This window comes from Phodopus roborovskii, unplaced genomic scaffold (genome assembly GCF_943737965.1).
Source record: "Phodopus roborovskii unplaced genomic scaffold, PHOROB, whole genome shotgun sequence".
NCBI lineage: Eukaryota > Metazoa > Chordata > Mammalia > Rodentia > Cricetidae > Phodopus > Phodopus roborovskii.
Window position 1 is genome coordinate 717,344 of NW_026126514.1, and position 20,592 is coordinate 737,935.

Consider the following 20,592-nt stretch of genomic DNA (forward strand, 5'->3'; position numbering starts at 1 on the left):
ATATTATTCTAGTTGAAAACAAAAGAGAGGTGTTATTGTTTTCCAAATGTGATTGACTTAAGTGTACCTTAATTACATGAAAGTATCCACAAATCTGGATATAATCATGCTGGATATAAAATTGTCTAATCCCATCCTGCCTTTTGATATCAAAGTCCAATACTGAGGTCTGCTTACAATATAAGAAAGAACCTATTTAAGCAAACTATTAACTTCGAACATTTTGATGGGTACACATCAGTTTACAAAAATCTTTAAATTATAATTTTTCCTAAATGGTGTATTTAAATTAGACATTCTTTCTGTAAAAGGACTTTTTGCATATAATTGTTAAGCACACTTTTGGGACAAAATACACATGGTTAAGGATGTGAATAAATATTAGGTAATACCGAGACATGAGAAGAGAAAAATTTGAAAAAAATAATTGTCAAGTTTTTTTTCCCACTTTTGTGCTCATAACAATTCCTGTGGGGTAAAGTACCAGGATACACCAAGACCAAGTTCTCAGCACAAAAGAGATTACTTGCCCTACAGGAACAAAGGATGGGGAATAAGTGACAAAAACAGGAGACAGGATGAGGGAGAAACTAGAGGAACAAGGGAGAGGGGGTAGGGATATTTGAACACTTATTTGCCTTTACTTATGATGAAAGCAAAACAAATAAAAGTTATGTATTCACCTCATGAGCACTTATAGAACTCCAAGTAGGTTGTCAGGATGAAGTGACTGCTACTTTTTTTTTTTTCTTAAATTTTACTGATTCTCTGGGGATTTGTGGATTTCACATCATGCATTCCAATCCAACTTATCTCCTGGCCCTTTGCATCTACCTTCTGCTCTTGCAATCTCTCCTGCAAAACCAAACCAAATTTAAAGGAAAACCTCAAAACCAAACATACCAAAGAAACAAAATGAGAGAGAGAATCTTATAGTGAAGCTGTTGTGTGTCTTTGATTTATACAGTTTAATCCTTTAGTCCATTCATCTTTACTTGCAAGTGTTCATTGCCATGATTCTGGTTCCAGGCTTCTGGTTTCTGTTATGCAACAAATAATGGCCTCTCACTTGGGCTCCTGTTAGATATCCTGCTGTTATCTTGTGTTGTAGAGATTGTGCTGTTTTGGACTGTAGATTCTTACACTTCCCCTGCTCTTACAGTTCATACATTCAGTGGATATTGGGCTGGGGCAACTCACAGCTCTGGTCTGAGCCTGGGTGGTAGCTGCCTTGATCAGCCCACCAGGTTTCCCTCATTGTCACTCACTACCCAGGTGAGCTCTCCAGTACTGCTCAGGCTAGCTCACTAGCCCAATGCAGCCTGCAGAAGAAAAGGATCAGTTCTCCTGTCCTCAGGTCTTCAGATCTAGGTCACCCATACTCACTCCACCAGAACCAGTTCTACTACAAGTGAGATGCAATGTACTTTCTTCCAATTGCTGTAGGGGGCATAAGAGTGTGTGTGCAAGTGTTGGAGGGTCAACTCTATTGTGCTGTCCAAGTGGGATTAAGGGCTCACTCTCTTGTGTGCTACAGCTGGTGATGGGCAGGGCTAGTTGTTTCCCTTTCCTGACTCCAAGGCCTGCTCTATCACCTGAATCTGCTATTCTTAGTGTATAGGAAAGAGTTATACTGATGGCTGGCCCAGCAAACAATCATGTACAAAGCAACAGGGCATAAGCTTATATTATTGAGTTTGTATGTATTTGACAATATTAGCTCCTGGTTAGTAGTGAAAGATACACAAAGCCAAACAGTACATTTTAAGAGAATTAGAATATAAAATGTTTCATGAGCTAGCTATTTATGAAACTCTAAAAAGGAAAATAGACATTAATATATCCTACTGCTAAGTGGCAATGTTGAAACATCTTATAAGCTTTCAAAGATATATCTGTTAAGTGTGTGTGTGTCAAAGTTTAAGCCAGCTTTGAAAGAAAGAAAATCAGAACAAAATAAATATGTCATGTCTATAATGTTATTTAGAATGGGGTAGATAAAACTAAATAAATTGCTCAATAAGAGAAAATACTAAGTGACTTAATTGTATACTCAAAAAATGGAATTATATACAGCTTCAATAATATCAAATTTTATATATGTACATATTCTAGCAAATACATTTTAAATCATAAAATAGTATTATTAAATGATATTTTGTAAAATATTATTATATTTTTATACCAAAGGTTTATATTTGGAAAAAAAGATCAAGATATTGAAAGCTGTCTTTGGTATAAAATAAAATACAATAAGATAAAACAAAAGCTAACACATTAGAATAAGACAAACCAAACAAACAGAAGGAAAAGAGCTGAAGAGAAAGCACAAGAAATAGAGACATACTCATTAGCACAGTAAGCAATCCCATAAAAACACTATGCTGGAAGCCATAACAAATGTGCAAAGGACCCACTGCAGACCCTGTGCATAGTACTCCAGTCTCTGTGATTTCCTTCATATGTGCTTTGATCAAATTGATTGTGAGGACTGTGTTTTCTTGACATCCATACCCCCTGACTCATGCTCTTCCTGCCTCCTCCTCTTCTGGGTTCCTTGATCCCTGAGGGTTGGGATATGATGAATAAATCCCATGTAGAGCTCTGTGTTCTAAGATGTCTCACTGCATAATGTCTGTCTGTGGGTCCCTATTTTGATTCTCATTTGTTAAAGGAAGAAGCTTTTTTGATGATGGTTGAGCAGGGCACAAATCATGTGGTCATCCAGACAAAAACTAAACAAAGAAATGCTAAAGGTAACTAACATGGCAAAACAATAGGCCTAACAGATATCTATAGAGCATTTCACCCAAACACAAAAGAACATACTTTCTTCTCAACACCTCATGAAGCTTTCTCCAAAATTAACCATGTATTTATTTGGTCATAAAGCAAGTGTCAATAGATATAAGAAAAATAAACTACTTCCCTGGATCCTATCAGACCACCATGGATTAAAGCTGGATATCAATAACAACACAAACAACAGAAAGCTTACAAACTTATATAAACAGAGCAACTCACTACTGACTTTTTTTAAATGGGTTAAGACAGAAATGAACAAATTAAAAACTTTCTAATATTAAGTAAAGATGAATATATAAAAATACCCAAACTTATGGGACACAATGAAGGACGTTCTAAGAAAAAATACCATAGAACTAAAAGGAAACCTCAAAACATTAAAAAAAAAAAATGGGATGGTCTAATTCTAATATCTTGGCATAATGCCTAGTATCATGACAAAAAGAAGAAATCAAATACAAAAGGAATAGAATGCAAGACATAATCAAAATCAAGGCTGAAGTCAATAACATAGAAACAAAAACCATGAAAAAAAGAATTAATGAAACAAGAGTTGTTATTTGAGGAAATCAGTAGGATTCTAAAACTCTTATCCAAATTAACTAACATGCAGAGAAAATTTACAAATTAAAGAGAGAGGGGAGAGGGGGTAAAGAAGAGAGGGAGAGAGAGACAGACAGATAGAGAGACAGAGAGAGAGAGAGATATGAAAAGGACCACATAACCCTAGACACCCAGGGAATCACAAGGATATTCTTTAAAAGCCTGCACTCCATCAAATTGGAAAATCTAAAAGATTGATAATTTTCTCAATACATGCAACTTAACAGAACTAAATCAAGATCAGATAAGCAATTTAAACAGATTTATAGTCTCTAAGGAAATAGAGGCAGTAATTAAAAGTTAAAAAAAAGAGAAAATGAAAATGAAAAGACCACAGAATTCTACCAGATTTTGGAAAAAGAGTTAACGCCAATACTCCTCTAATTATTCCACAAAATAGAAACAGAAGTAATATTGTCCAATTTATTTCAAGAAACCACAGTTACCCTAATGCCCTAACCACATAAACACCCAACAAAGATTACAAAAGAACTTCGGGTGACCAGTTAGTGAGTTGTCTCTGTCATTTCTAGAGTTTATGTACTATCCTTCTGTGGCCTTTGAAGGAGTTGAAGACAGATAGTTATGGTTATAGTTTTCCTTAGTTAGGATTCAATTATAAGGTACTTATAGGACTTAGACTCACAAGATAAAATAGATGATGGAATATTTTCTTAAATCTTACTAAATGTTAATGGACTAAATAGTGTTAACTGTGATTCTTATTTGATAACTGTTATGTGATATATTTTGCTATGTTAAGGTTAAAACCCTTCTTTTTATTTAGACAGAAAAGAGGAGATGATGGGAGATGTCATTCTGTATATGTTTCTCATACTGGTTAATAATAAAGCATTGTTGGCCAATAGGAAAGGAAGATAGGAGGGACTAGGAGACAAGGAGGAAATAGGAAGTGGGAAGAAGGAGTCAAGATGGAGAGTCTGGAGAGACCTGGACACCAGCCGCCTCCCTGGTAAGAGAAGGCCATGTGAAAATACATAGATCAGCAGAAATGGGTTAATAATTAAGGCAGAGCTAGCCGATAAGAAACAAGTAACCGGGCCAACAGCATTGTATCAAATACAGAGTCTCTGTGTATTATTTGGGGCTGGCGCAGCAGCAGGACAATACCAGGCGGCGGGCGGAAAAACCGTACTCGTTACACTCCTCTAATTATTCCACAAAATAGAAACAGAAGTAATATTGTCCAATTTATTTCAAGAAACCACAGTTACCCTAATGCCCTAACCACATAAACACCCAACAAAGAAAGAGAATTAAATACCAATTTTTCACATGAACATAGGTGCAAAAATTCTCAATAAAATACTTGAAAACTGAACCCAAGAACACTTTAAAATGACGACCCACCATGAATAAGTGAAATTCATCCCACTTAATAAGGATATTTTATCTTGAGCTTTGTTGATTCTCCTGAACCATGGGAATTCCCCCCAACAAATCAGGGAATTATCCTGAAAGATTCACCTTTTTCATGATTCAATTAATACTTATTCATTGAATATTAATGCAAAGATTTCACAACTAGTAATTCAGTGGGAAACTATTCCAACAACTTATACTAGTATATGAAATAATAGACAACTCTGAATTGTTAAAATCTAAATTGTGCAACAGTTTTAAGACTATGTTAGAGTATGTTATTAGTTTTACCATAGAAATTCAATTTAGGTTCAGACTAAAAGACAGATTTAGAGATTGATTTATGAAAATTAACAAAGACACAGGCATGGAAAAACAATTTTTAATTCTAACCACTAAAGAATTTGACAGAGGACAGTCAGGAGTCCAAGGCCATCCTTGACTACATTGGGAGTTCAGGCAGCAGAAGAAACCTTCTCTAAAAACAAAAAAGGAAAGTCTACAGAGCAAGTTCCAGGACAGGCTCCAATGCAATACAGAGAAACCCTGTCTCAAAAAAATCAAGAAAAAAAAAAAAACCTCTAAAAATTAAAATGGACAAAGTATAAGTGAATAAAAGTATTTAAATTACTTTATCAATTGTTTGCTTGTGTAGATACTTTCAGAGTATTAAAAATATTAAAGAGAGCTTGGGAATTATATTTTTCTTAAATATATATATTTTATAATTTTATTTACATTTCCTAGCCTGGCCTTTTCATCATAGATCTGTGAGAAACACTGTTTTTGATATAACTGAAAAAATAAAAAAAGCAGAGCTGTTATTTTCCATTACAGACAAAAGAAAAATACTCAATTGCTTTTTGAAATCTGATCAGTAAATGGAAACCAATTGAAAATATGTTGCATACATGTAGAAAAATAACTTTATATAACCTTAAATACACACACATATACTATATATATATATCAATATATAATAAGAATTATAAAAATTTGTATATGATTGTGAATATATGCAAATTGATGTGTGCATAAATATGCGTGTAGATATGCATATAGAGAGAGCTGTATATTTTTACAATTTAACATTAGATGCCCATCACTTTTTCTTTCCTGAAAAAGATTGTGCATTATAAAAAGCATTGTTTGAATATAAATAAAATAGAGGATACACAGTGCTCTGAAAAAAAAAAAAATCACTTATCCTAGGACAAACAGTTCAACTCTCTGTTGTGAACAATGCCATGGTAAAATTATTATGAGGCTATAGAAACAGTCCATCATCCTGAAAATTTACTTTTTAGGACAAGTATTTACAAAACATAAAAGTAGCACAGTCTCTCAACCTTCTTTGGGTATCAGAGAGAAAGAAGTGGGTCTCTGTGCAATGTGAGCAGCTACATATCCTAAGCTCACCAGGCCGTACCTTTCTCTAAAGTGAGGGTGCAGTGAGAGTGCTGTCCATATTGCTTTGCAAAAAAAAAAAAAAAAAAAAAAAAAAAAAGACAAAAAAAGTCAGTGCTGATAATAGTCCTGAGTATCAACATTTATATGTCAACGGCAAGCTTTGAGGCAGGCCATAGTTTTGATTCTCTATTCAAAGTGCTTTGTTTTCTGTTGTGAGTAACTGAAGCAATAAATACAGCATCAGTGTTAACTCTGAGCTCTGTGCTTCCTTCTAGCTTGGTTGTAAAAGCATGTCAGTTACGAGTGCACTACACTCATATGTGTTTGCTAACTTGGTTCAATGGATGGTGCTGCTGAGAATGATCATTTTGAATTGAAATATGTTTAACTGCAGTTAAAGTTTTAAAACAGAAGTGTTTTTTAGGCAAGGTGAACACATGACCACATCAATTCCATAGCTGTAAATTTCTTAATAGTTGTATGTTAAAACAGTATAAGCACAAGCCAAACTTAAGTATTTTTGCATTAAACATGAACCAGGTTACTGTATAATTTTGACATATGACATCTCATTTCAAAAATTATTTTCCATAGGCAGTTATTTATACTCTGAAGCATTTTAATTTCTTGAATTAAAGGACGCAATGTAGGTAAAGCTATTCCTATATTTTCAAGTTCTCTTTTGATTGGTAAGGGACAGTGCTGGCCCATCTGTTTTGCAGCAAAGAAAGCCCCAAACCATCTGTGTGGAGCCACATGCCAGCTAAAACACAGGGATATGCACAGTTTTTTTTTTTGTTATGAAAAATTTTGCAGAATTTTTTTTCTGTATTAGTGTGAATAAATTAGCAACAACTAAATTAAAGAAATCTTTGGAGAACATATTAACTTTCTAGTGCCTACAGTAAATTATATCTATTTAGAAATTGTGGAGCCTGTGTTGTCCCCATGTGATTTTTTTCTTACTGTTTTGAATTTAATATGGAAAATTCATCACTGTCTACAGAGTAAACAGCTTCATTGTTAATAATGTAAGTTGATTTTTGTAAAATTTTTTTGATTGAGCAATTTTTGTAGTATTGAAATGTTAATAATTGTTGTGTGGATGTTCATACTAATATAGTTAAAATCCATATACATTACACTATTTGCACGGTATCTAGTAAATGTGACTGAATTATGGCATATTTTTAAAAACTTTTGTTTTTCCATTTTTTGTGCAGCAATTCTTCTAAACTCTGTTTAGATTGTGCCAGAATTATTTGATATATAAATTATTTGATTTATAAATCACTTGCTGTCTCTTCCTGGGTAAATAATAATATTGAGTGATGAATTTACTTTTAATCATATTTCATAATTATATGGCTATGGACAATTAAATTAATATATTTAAAGAGCTTCTAGATTGAAAATGCTTTATACAGCAGTCAATAATGGGCTTTTTGCCTAAATAAAGTTAGCTATCTGAACCCCTTGACCCCCCAAATCAGAGAAATGTATACAGGGCAATAATTTCTCTATTTTTATAATCTTGTAGTAGGTCTTTTATCTTCAGCCTACATCAGTTTGTGTGTGGTTTCTGTTTGATGAGTTAGGAAATTACAAACAGAGAAGCTATGTGAATGCTTATCATTTCCTAATGCAGAGTGAGGATAGATGAAATATATCATTCTCCGAGGGAGAACTTTTCTGCTACATTTTACATTGGTGTTGAAAATGCTTATTATCTGTTTTAAAATCATTAAAAGCTTTAAATTCAAGCGGCTCATTTTTCATTTTGTTAATTGCATAACATACTAATGCTGTACTAGGTTGTTTTTTTTTCAGTGGTATAATGATGCAACAATATTTACATACCAACTCTGGTTTTCCTTTAATGGTTTCTATAACAAGATCATAATTTCCTTTAGTGTAATCACTGGCAGATTTATTTGGCGTCCCATCTTCCCTCTGCTCTGGCGTTGGGGCCTGGGAGAGAGTGCATATTACTCCCTTTCCCTATACCATTAAGAACACTTTGCTCAGTGTGGTTGCTGGAACCCAATGTTACATTCTTGCCCATAGCCATGTTTAGAAAGCTTCTAGATTTCTATCAGTAAAAATCAATTGATTCCTCTAAACTCCACCCCAGAGAATTAACAAATTGGCTTAGCCACCACAATTTACTATAAAGGTTTGACTTTACCATAGTGGTGATTGGAGGAAAATATCACTGAACGGTTTCAGTGACTTTATAACATGATTTCTTTAAAAAGTGACTGCTATTAAAAGTATAGGGTTTTATTTATTTTTGTTTTGTTTTTATCCAATGCACTATTAATCTAAATTTTGATCGTAAAAACTGTGGCTCTCACACAGAATTCTCTACCCATATCTGAGAAGTCCTGGTGAACTTCCCGGCTCCTACCACAGTCAAAATAGGCATTGAGCTCTGTACATGTTACACACATCCATGAGTTCATTTTCTGAGTTGTTCATTTCCCTGCACAAAACATTGATAAGGTGTTAGGTAGGACTCGTCTGGCTACTTTGCTCAACATGCCTTGGGAGCAGATGAAAACACTGTAATACAGCATTCCAAATTTAGCCCCATTTGTCCTGCATAGAGAAACAAGATTAAAAGCAAAAACAACAACAAAATGTCCTCAAGCTGTTTCCTAAATGGAGCCATTTTAGAAGAAAAAAAAAAATACTGTTAATCGGACCACTACTTATCTGTATAGCTTTTTCTTTGTATAACATTGCATGAGCTAACTTTACTACCCTGTCATTATGTTTCAGAGATAGCTTGCTCAGCGCCTAAATTCTTTCCTGTCAAGAAGTTAGTGACCTGTTTTAAACCACAGCAACAGTAGAGTTTTGAAAAAGAAAAGCCGCATGTGTCGAATCTGGGCAAAGCTGTGATTGGAACGCAGTCCCTGATTCAGTTATAAGATTAATCAATCTGAACTAAACATGAAGGGTACACAAGAAAGATACACAAAAGGATGGATCCTTAATGTTCTGAGGAACATGTGTCCGTGCATCCAGAGTGGACAGCCACTGGAGAGCTCATGCAAGATTGAAAGAAGTTAGGCTTTCCACTCTGAACCATATAAGTCTTTCTGAGGTAAAGGTAGAGGCATGACTCAAAGTTTTGGCATCATCTTGTTAGAAATCGTTTGCACATTAAAAGCCAACATAATTATTCCTTGTAAACAGTAAATGACATTTACTATTTTGTTAAAATGTCCTTACAATAATTTAAACTCAATGTGGGATTATTAAAATTAACACCGGAAACAGGCATTTAACATTGTAGCACACCACAATTAAAAGCCATAATCTAAATGACAGGCAATTAGTTTTCTCTTTAAATTAGACTGTTACCCAGATATTGTGGGTAGCTTCATTACAACTACTCTTCAAAGAGGCCATTTGGTTTTGAGGGGTTTTTCTTTTTTCTGCCTTTACTCTGCTCAGAAAGTGTCAAACTCCACTGCTCCAATACCTGCACAGTCAAGACATTCTTCTGATAGTGTATGTCTGCTTATTAAAGTCTTCAAGACACTCTAGACTTAGACAAACACTGTCCAAATGTACCATATTTAGCTTCAAGCTCAAAATCTCCCGAGCTGTCAGTTTAGGTGTTAAAGAGACCATTTGTAAAGCTTGGCTGGGAATTGCCATTATTGACTGGAATGTGTGTTTATCATTACATTCGATGATGAAAGTGGAGCGTGTAGCATATGAGTAAATGTCAGCAGATGTTTCTTCTAAGTGGCCTGGTTTCAACCTCCTGTTGTTTGTCTTGAATACAAATATTAAAAAAGGGAAAAAGGCAGAATTTTTATGACATAAGTGCAAGGGTAGTTAGATTTTTTTCTTTTTTTGAAAAACAACAAAAATAATGGCTAGAATATCAGCCTGATAACATAAAAGAGAATTAAGAGTTAGTTGGCTGTACTCAGATGAGGGTTTCTAAACAGCTCTAGCAAAAAGAGACTGTCTCCCAATGTGTGTTCAGTGCAAGATCAAATCCCACGGAGGTTTTTGTTTGGCAGCTTTTATGAAAGCTTTTTTTTTTTTTTTTTTTCACTAATCATTGAGCTTGACTATTGCCTGAAAAACATTTACCATGGGTGAGGGTCTTAGAGGTCTTTACTAGTTGTCAAGTGCATAGGGTAGAGACATGCATTAGCAATGCAGCTTGGTTTGAAAGGTGGCTGTTGAGCACAGAAAACATATTTTACAAACTATTGTGAGGGCAAGTAATGTAAGTTTGGTATATAAAAAATGAAATAGATATTTTAAGTGGAAAGAGCCAGCCATTGTTCATTCTTCAGCAATTTGTGTGGATGTAATGTATTTAGTTTATCCTGTGGTGGTACTTGGGGGTTGTAAATATTTGGATGTCATTTGAAGAGGTGTAAAATGACTAAAGACAAATCCAAGCAAAGGTCTTCAAAAGAAGAAATGTAACTTTTAAAATCAGCACTCAGCATAAATTCCAAACATAATTGATCTAAAATACTTCAAAGAAAATTTCAAAAATGATATATCTCCAAATTATCTGGAATCTATCACCATTTTCGCTTATATAAATGATAACAATCTTTGCTTCGGACTCTAAAGGGTGCTACTGGCTAATAAAGTCTTTCAAAAACAGGACTAGCAAAGCCATTGGAGTCCTGAGTAAAGCATTTTATAGGCTTCACAAGGGCAACTGATAAAGCCAGCATAACGCCCCAGCTTGTTCTTTGGTAGCAGGGTTGTTTGTACCTACTTTGGGTGGTGGGCTTTGATGTTGCATGCACAATTAGATATTTTCCTTTATTTTTTCAAGTGTAAATGGCTAATTGCGTGTGTAATTATATAATAAGCAGAAATCTGCTGCCTGTAAAATAGAAAACTAGGACTGAATGTAAATTAAAATCATAGTGTAATTCTTTTGAATTTTACATCAATAAATGGTATATGTTTCCAATGTATGATTTTGCTGTGTTATTGATTGTACAGTTACGCTTGAAAATGATACACACTCACATGGGATGTTTAATTATTCCTAACAGAGAGAACATTGTGACAGTGATGCTAATCAAAATGTCAAACTTAATACTTAACAATCAAGCCTTTAATTTTTTAAAAAAGGAACTAAGTACCATGTTTACTGAGACATCCTGGTGGTATAATGTAATGTTTATTTTGATAACCTCACTGGAATTCAATATTGAAGCTAAATCTGCTTTTTCCAGTAGTTGGTAAATATCTACAGTAATCCTTTATTCAGAAATGGAAAACTGACACCTGAGTTCCTGCCATGATATGGAAACATACATCAAACATTGATCTTTTTCCATCAGACACTGCATAACCTCGTTAAATCATGTGCATGGAGGTACCTTCTCTAAATAAACTTTACATGGTCAGGTAACAATTACCTCCTTTTATATCATTCATAGTTTTCCTAAGTTTACTCAGTCTTTATCCTTGTTTGCCCTTTCTAAGTACACACACACACACACACACACACACACACACACACACACGTCTGTGACACCTGGACACCTGGTTTCTACCTGCGTTTCTACTCATCTATAAAGAGACTTAACGTACAAAACATAAAGTGCCTATAACTCTAATCAACTACATTTAACTATGATCAAAATTATGAACTATATAAAGAGTTCTTTGGATGACTGGAATATAAAGAGACCTGAGAAACTGTGGGATTTGTCACATTAGGAAATGGGACATAGAGAGAACAAGAGGCAAGCAAAGCCTGACATGAGACATTGCTTAGGGAAGTAGATTTCAGATTTGAAGATTTTGTGACTGAGTCCTCTTATATTAAGTAGAATGGCTAATGGGGTTTAAGAATCCAATCACCATGTTCTTGTTAGTATTCTCTAAAAGTAGAAAAGGCCACAGTGTCGTCTCTAATAAGTTGCAGAAGAAATGATTTTCAGAGGACAATGCAATTAATCTGAAGCCAAATTTTCCTTTTAAGCAATTCTTAAAGACTTTGATAATTTCAATGTCCCCATGTTTATTTATGAGGTAATAGAACACTATATATAAGGAGCTGTTGGGTATGACTGTGTATGTTTACATGTTAGTTTCTAGGAAAATCAGTGTTTGATCTGGCTTAATAGTCTAGTAGTATAATTTATTGACAAAAGCAACCCTGCCAGCATGCTCTGCTTAAATATAGGGACAAGCAAAGGGTTCTGGTGACTCGTTCAAGAGTTCTCAGCCTACATCTTTCTGTTCACTAGGACCCCCACATAAGTGTGTGTGTGTGTGTGTCCTTGGTGTCTTGTAGGGAGCAATGTGAAGATAGTGAGCATTGTCAAGTTCCCTCAAGTATCAGTCTTTCCAGACTCATGTTCTGAAGACAGGTTTGAAGTTGTATAGAATTCCTAATGCTATTGTTTTTAAATCAGCTCTTAAAGGGATCCTCAACTTGTAGGTCTTCTGAATTTTGTTGAGAAGTTTGTTTTCTTTATCCTTGATCTGAATAATAAATTAAAATTAAGCATTATCATGTGTACAGGAGAGTGTGTGTGTAGGATGCATTGCAGAGGTCATTCATCTCACTTAGTACCTCAACCTATTGTTCTCAAACTTCTTAAAAACAATGTGCATTCTGTATTATTTCCTATGCTTAAGATTACCATCAGCATAATCTTTAATAGGGAAACCATGGAAATTTTCTTTCAACAGAATTAACTTATAAATCCTTATTATTTAAGGGACTACTAAGTTTGTTTGTTGTCTGCTATGTTAAAAGGCTACAAAAGAGAGCTCCATCTAGTAATACTGAACCCTGAGAAAGAAAATTCATCAGCTATATTAAAACTTTACACTTCCAAGAGTTACTATCTGACTCATTGTCTTTATGTACTAACATTGTCACAATTAAATCAGTATCTATCAAATACAAGAACAGAATTTTACAACAAAGGGCGAGCCAAATATGATCAGATAGTTTGTAATCTATGCAATTGTGAATCTCATATTAATGAGAGGTTCCACATCAGAAATTAGTAACAGGCGGTATCTTACAGATGGATGGTGATAAAAAAAAAATTCCACTTTAAATTGAAAGAAACAGCAATGCAAATTAGTGCAAAAGGAATTTTTTGTTCACAAAATAATTAAGGTCAAATTGCACAGATTTAGTCAGTAACTCGGTGTCTTTGAGAATGTCAAAAATTCAACATTCTGGGAGTAGTAATAAAATCATGTTAGGTAAGTATCCTCATGACTGAATATATGCAAACTCCCACAATTGTTTCCAGGTGTGATCTTCCAGCCTGTACTGTTAAAGAGCTGAAATATGCTGAGTATACACTGGTCATGGGCAGAAGAGTTGCAGTAAGGACCTGGGAGATTACAAAGTTTGGGAACAAAGGAAAAAAATCCTTTCAAATGTTTCCAGATTTGAATATGTATTGAGAAAAAATGGAATTTTCAAAATTTGGAGGAGAAATAAAGAGTAGAGGAGAGAGAGGAAGAGGGAAACAGATAGGAGAGAGTAGAGAGAGTAGAGAGAGAGAGAAAGAGAGAGAGAGATGATATGAGAACATTTTGGCTGATAAGATGCTACTGAATAAAATATTATCTGAAACAAATGTTTAAGTCAGAAAACACCTGCCAATGTAGATTTGCCCTTCAATAAAGATGGTGTCTCTATCCTTACTTAACATATTTCTTAGCAATAAAATGTTGGCATTAAATTTAAACTTAAGTACAGTATAAAAGAGGCAAAGAGTATATCTTATGAACATGGTGTAACAAGACCAGATATTTCCAATGACTTAAGGTTGTGACTCTGTCTTTAAAAGCCACACTTAATACAAGGTGTAATATTGTCACTGATAGACTAATGATAAGCATAGTGACACTAGTCTGTTATTGCTAACACAATAAAAATAAATAAATAAGGATTAACCCTTATATACTCGATATATTACCAAACCTCTACAGAATGTTTTTACTACCTATGGTTTATTCACCAGAGCATGTAAAACATCTTTAAATAATTTTAAATACGAATGACTTAAAGTGTATTCTGTGTGTTCTGATGGATCCTTGAATGCTTTTGAAATAAATATATCTTTGTGGAATCGATATGATAAAATAATTTGTAGATCTGAATGAAAATGAATTTTTACTTTCATGGATCTAAAAATAATCTCTTGTAAAACTTATAGTAGAAAAATGTATAATTTCCAATAAAAGACATTCAATAGCATTATGCTTGCAAGACATGAAAACTGGCAGACAATCATACAACCTTAATTTGAAATAAATGTAAAATGTCCTGAAAATGGAAAATTGAAATTGTCAAACTAAGGAAAACCAGATGCTACCTTGTTTGCTAGAAAACTTTTAAAACCAAGAATATCATAATTACTATGGCAGTTGTTGTATCATACCCTCCATGTTAGAATATTTATAGCTTCTAGGAAATGCTTAATAAAAACATAATGTTTGTTCTGAAGTATGTGTATATCACAATGCAATTAAGATTATTTTATTCTAAACTCATCTTAATTAAATATTTTGATTGCCGCATTTAAAACATTTCACTTGGAACATGTATCTTGTTATAAATTGGTTTATCAGATCAAATACTTTATGATGCATATTTTAAAGTAATGACTTAAAGGTCAGGTGAGTTTATGTTAGAAAATTAGATGAAAGAAAGAGTAGAATAAAACCTTGTTGAGATTAAATATACTAAAATATGAGGGACAGGCTAATTAAAATTATATTCAGTTATAGGGATTTCACACTAACAGTAATTTAAAATGTCACAATGAAATAGGTACTGAATTTAGACACACCAAGCACATGTTATGTAAAGCAAAGTTTAGTGTTCAAGGCTCACTAGCTTTTCAGAAACTATAAGGTAGATATATATAATGTTTATATCACAGTTGGAAGCTGTGATTCTAACAACTATTTTTGATAAGATCTTCTTTATCTTATAATGCTGAATAGATTTCTTCATTTGCCTAAGAATCTAACTATTGAGAATCTATTTTAACACATTCATGTAAACTTATATGCCAAGCATCAAATGGAGTATTATAGTGTCCCAATGGATTGTTCTTTGTCCGGTTTTGTTATCATTTTCTAACTAAAATGTCACATACATAAATTCTGGCTTGTAAAAAGCTCAAATTACAACTTTTCATATATATATATATATATATACGTATATATATATACGTATATATATGTGTGTGTGTATATATATATACATATATATATATATTTAGAGAGAGAGAGAGAGAGAGACCCTCTCTCGAGAAAAAAGATAACTTTTTACATGTAAAATATCAATAAATAATGACTTATCTCATAGTTAAAGTAAAATATCAATAGCAAGTTATTTCCCCCTCTAAATATTATGAGACAATACAAAGTAAATCAAAATGGTGCTTTAAAGTGCAAAGGAAAACCTTTACAAGAGGCAAGGTAAAGTAGGAGTCATTGGAGAGTGACTGACACAATGATGACTTGGGAAATTTATGAAATCAGCCCAGTTTTCAAGGTCTCCTTCACCCTTGTAGCATGTAGCACTTCTTGGTGTAGGCAACACTACTAACAGGAATAGTAGCTAGTAATAACTTCTAATGCTTAAGAATATCTCAAGACATTCAGGAGGCAAAAATCAAGTTTTGTGCTTTCCAGAGAGAGAAATGTGAGGGACTGATAAAGACCCTTGATTATAACCCCTTTTATCTACAAGGAAGCTATTTAAGCACACAGGTGCATTGACTAGTAACTTGAGAAATGGTACCAAAAGAAGATGTACAACAGGATACAGTATTTCTATACTTTTGGTCCTGGTAAGGTGTTTGATAACTTTGGGAGAGATAGGAATAGTAAGAGCAAACCATTAAGTAGGATATCAATCTTTTGTCAGCTCAACCCATCACTTTACTAACATATTCATTCTTCTTGCCTGACAAAATTTGGCACACATACATTTTGAATTGAAACAGCAGGTAAGTTCTTACAAATGTGATAGCTAGAATTATGTTTAAAAAATACAATCTGTCAAAATAAAATTAAGAATACAAGGTGACAATATAGGCAAGTTGTTCTTAACCTGTGAGTTGAGACCCCTTTGCTGGTGGAAGTACAAATTTGTACCACCACTTTGAAAACAATGTAGTGGTTTCTCAGAAAATTTATAATGGATCTACCTCAAGACCCAGCAATACAACCCCTGCCTATATACCCAAAGGATGTTGTAACAAACCACAAGGATGCTTGCTCTACTTTGTTTGTAGCAGCTGTATTTGTAATAGTCAGAAACTAGAAACAAACTAGATGTCCCCCAACCAAAAAATGGATAAAGAAAATATAGTACATTTACACAATAGAGTATTATTCAGGTGTTAAAAACAATTACACCATGAAATTTTCAGGCAAATGGATGGAACTACAAAAGACCATCCTGAGTGAGGTTTCTTAGACCCAGTAAGACAAGCATGGTATGTACACATTTATAGGTGGATATTAGCCATAAAGTAAAGGATAATCAGACTCAAAGAAGCTAAATAACAAAGGAAGGTTCAAGGAGGTACACAGGAATCTCACTGTGAGAGGGGTATAGAATGAACATTGGTAGTGGATGGGTGGAGTAAGCTGGTTTGGGGCTGGACATGGAAATAGGAGATACCAAGTGAGGGGAAGATGCAGAGAAAAAAATAATGGGAAAGACAATCAGAGGAATCTTTGGGATGAAATCTAGTGCAATGGAAACTTCCAGGAACCTATGATGGGATGGTGCCCCCAGCTAAGATTCCTAGCAATGGGAGAAATGGAGCCTGAATTGGCCATCTCTTGTAACCAGAAAAGGCTTAACAGTGGAGGGACTGGGACACTGACTGAGCCACATATCCTCTGACAGTCAAACCAAAGACACCATGGGGAAACACATAGAATTAACTTACCAGGGCCTATGAGGGTTAATGGAGACTGAACTGCCACCATGGGCCTCTGCACATATGTTACACTAGTGTTGCTTGGTCTTGTGGGACCTCTAGCAGAGCAAGAGGGGCTGCCTCTGGCTCTGACTCTGCTGACTGTTCTTAGGACATTTTCTGCCCACTGTGTTGCCTCATTCAGCCTTAATAGGAGAGAAGATGCCTAGTCTTGCTGCAACTTGATATCCTATGGCTGGCTAATATACATAGAAGACCAGTATTTTTCTGAAGGGAAGGTAGAGGGCATGCATGGTAGAAGATAAATTGGGTCAGAGGGACTGGGAAGAGATGGGGGAGGGGAACTAGTTGCTGTGCTGGGAAAAATTAATGAAATGATTAATTAATTTAAAAAGGAAAGATTGGTAGAACTTTAAATCATACTATGAGAAATAATCAAGAGCTAGAAAGACAAATGGCACATTTTCTCTTATGTTGACCCAAGTATGCACACATATAAATACAGATGACATAAGAACTGAAGAGGAGAAGTTGGTTGGTGGTCTCCATTGCTGATTTCTGGTTATCTGAGGCATCCGTCTAACTCCAATCCTGGACCCTTCTTCGCCAAAGATGACCCCGCTCTGGGTACCTCGGACCTAAGGGTTCAGGAGGGCTGACTTAGGATTCGGCCGAAGTTGCTATGGAGCCTTCCGATCACCGTGTTCATCTCCCAGTTTGGAAGAGGATGATGAGATTAGTGGGGAAACTTTGAACTCTGACATTCAGAAACTGAAGGAGAAAAAAGAGATGCTGGACAAGGAGATTTCCCAGTTAGTAAAAGAAGGCTACCGTGTGGGTGAGCTAGAGGACCACATCTCTCTCCTCCATGAGTACAATGACATCAAGGATGTGGCACAGATGCTGCTGGGAAAGCTGGCTCTGACCCAAGGTGTCACCATCAAGGAGTTATATCCAGATTTTGGTCTAGACCTGAGTGACTGAGCAGAGTCTTGGAGACAATGGGACAAGTGGATGGAGAACAAGAAAAGCAGAGAGTGCATCCCAGACAGTACTTTTGAAGGGCCCAAACTAAGTTTAGGGTGGGTCCTAGAGTGTTGGGAGGGGTGATCATTGTCAGGTCTAAGGTTCCTAAATGTACTTGTGGATGGATATGTGGGATTGTCCCTTTTGTTAATAAACATAAGCAGTCTGGGAAAAAAAAAAAAACTGAAGAGGAATATTTGAGAAAGGGAAAGGAACTGTGGGTAGAAACAAGGGCAGAACCTTCCCCTGGAAAGGTCCTGTCACTTATGGAGCAAAAACCATAGTGAATTCTGTTTCGAGGTTATAAAATTGTCCTCTTTCATGATTCCAGAGAAAACAAATACATTTACTGCGAAGTATAACTTACTAATTCAAGATGCCCTGATTTTGAGATTACTATACTTTGTAATAAGCTATAATTATGAGGTATAAGATGAGTATATATTAAAATTAAAATTAGACATCATCATATCCCAACCACCAAAGAGTGATAACCAAAAAAACAAACAAACAAAAAACTATAGCAAGAATAAGAAGCATTGCTCATGAGGAAAAGAAAAAAAAAAAAAAAAAAAAAAAAACATGAAACCTTAGAAACAGGCCGTTGGCCAAATCTACTACAAGGATATGTAACATCTTTTTTTATGAAGTGTTCTATTCCTTGATATATATTTAACAAGCTTCATATTTGTGTACCCAAAATAGTTATAAGAAGGTTTAAAGTAGCAAAAATTGGAAACCTCTTATCTTTCTAACATAAAACTAAAAAGTTTTGCTATATTCATGTGAGAAAATACAGTAATAAAATCAGTGATAGGATAGACTAGGTGGGAATTTATTATATAATTAAGAATATTCAACATTTGAATTTTCTTTGGGTCATGCAGACATTATCACTGTATTAAAATATTCACTGATATTCATACTTTGAATTTATATATCCTTGCATGTTTTATTAAATGAAAATATTACTTAACACAAATATGTCACATGGAAAATTAAAATGTATTCAGAAGAAAAAAATGCAATATCATCTTTTTTTTCTTCTTCTTCAGTTATATGCAATACCATTAAAGAAGTTGCTTTAGCCAGGTGGTGGTTGCACATGCCTTTAGTCCCAGCACTTGGAAGGCAGAGACAAGTGAAACTTGGTGGGTTCAAGGCTAGCCTGGTCTACAGAGTAAGTTCCAGGACAGGTTCCAAAACTAAAAAGAGTCCCTGGAGAGAGACAGAGAAAGATAGAGAAAGAGACAGAGGGGGAGAAAAGAAAAGATAAAGTTGTTTTATTGCTTAGGGCTCTATATTACCTACAGCTTATAAATACTACCACAATGAGAGCTTCAGCTTACAGGCATTATACTCCACAACAAAATGATGTCTAGAATTTATATGCTTGTACATTTTTCCTTAAGGCATGAAAATATGATATTGAGAAGCAATTGTCTCACTGTGATGTTGCTGTATAATTATGAAGTTTTCAGTGGGTGGCCTGACCTCTTTATGAGCTAGGAAGAATGAAATAAAACTATTGTTAAAACCTATTTGGTCTTTCACTAATGGATCACTGACTGGTCACTTAGTTTGTAATCTAAGCAACTCCAATATTAAGTATCTGCTTTGACGTCACTACCAAACACAGATTGTGGACAAAGAATTGTAAGTTTATTTGAACTAAGAGTTTAAGGGTTTGACCACCTAGTTTGTGTACAACTTTATATTTACACTTTGCTACTGTTGACTACTCCCTGTGTTCATTGTCACTCTCACTCAAGACACAGTATTCTTGAAAAACTGTCCTTGTGAGATATGTTTGGAATTGAATCCAAAGTTCCCAAATTAAGGTAATTTCTCTCATCTTCTCTCTTTTATGGAAGAATGGCTATCAATATTTGTATTAACTAGTTTTTCTGTATCAATTGGAGGAAAGTTTGTATTTACACACACACTTACACACCCTACTTACCTAGGGTATAATTTTAAAGATATAGAGCAATATTGAAACAGATTAAATTTCACTACTAACTATTTAAAGACATTTGCATTACACATTGGACTGAAGTATTTATCTATAATTTTCTATTATTAGCAAATAGTCAGTTGTCAGATATTGGGGTAAATCAAAAAAACAGATAAAAAAACAGGGGATGAACAACCAGTTGACCCTCTCCCTCCATGCTTCTCAGGTCAAAAGGCCTACAAATCTTTCTAAACCCCTACCCACTCTTTCTTAGGCCTCTCTATCATATTGTTATCTGGAGTTCTCCAAAATATCTACGGCTGTTTCTAGTCAGCTAATCATTGACACTGTCCCATTCAAGCTTAATTTTATTAACCATCTCAGAGTGTCATAGTATGATTAAATATCCAACAACACAGGCATATTGTCTTAAGGTGAAAAATCAAATGTTTTGTG

The 20,592-nt window shown here is 34.6% G+C and overlaps 1 protein-coding gene across 1 annotated transcript; it reads left to right on the top strand.

The window, feature by feature from the left end:
• The first annotated feature begins 16,009 nt into the window (after positions 1–16,009).
• On the top strand, positions 16,010–18,170 carry LOC127230725 (DNA repair protein SWI5 homolog). Its single transcript, XM_051196045.1, has 2 exons — positions 16,010–16,049; positions 17,797–18,170. The coding sequence occupies exons 1-2, from the start codon at positions 16,010–16,012 to the stop codon at positions 18,135–18,137; spliced, it is 381 nt and encodes a 126-aa protein (XP_051052002.1). The 3' UTR covers positions 18,138–18,170.
• Positions 18,171–20,592: the final 2,422 nt, after the last annotated feature.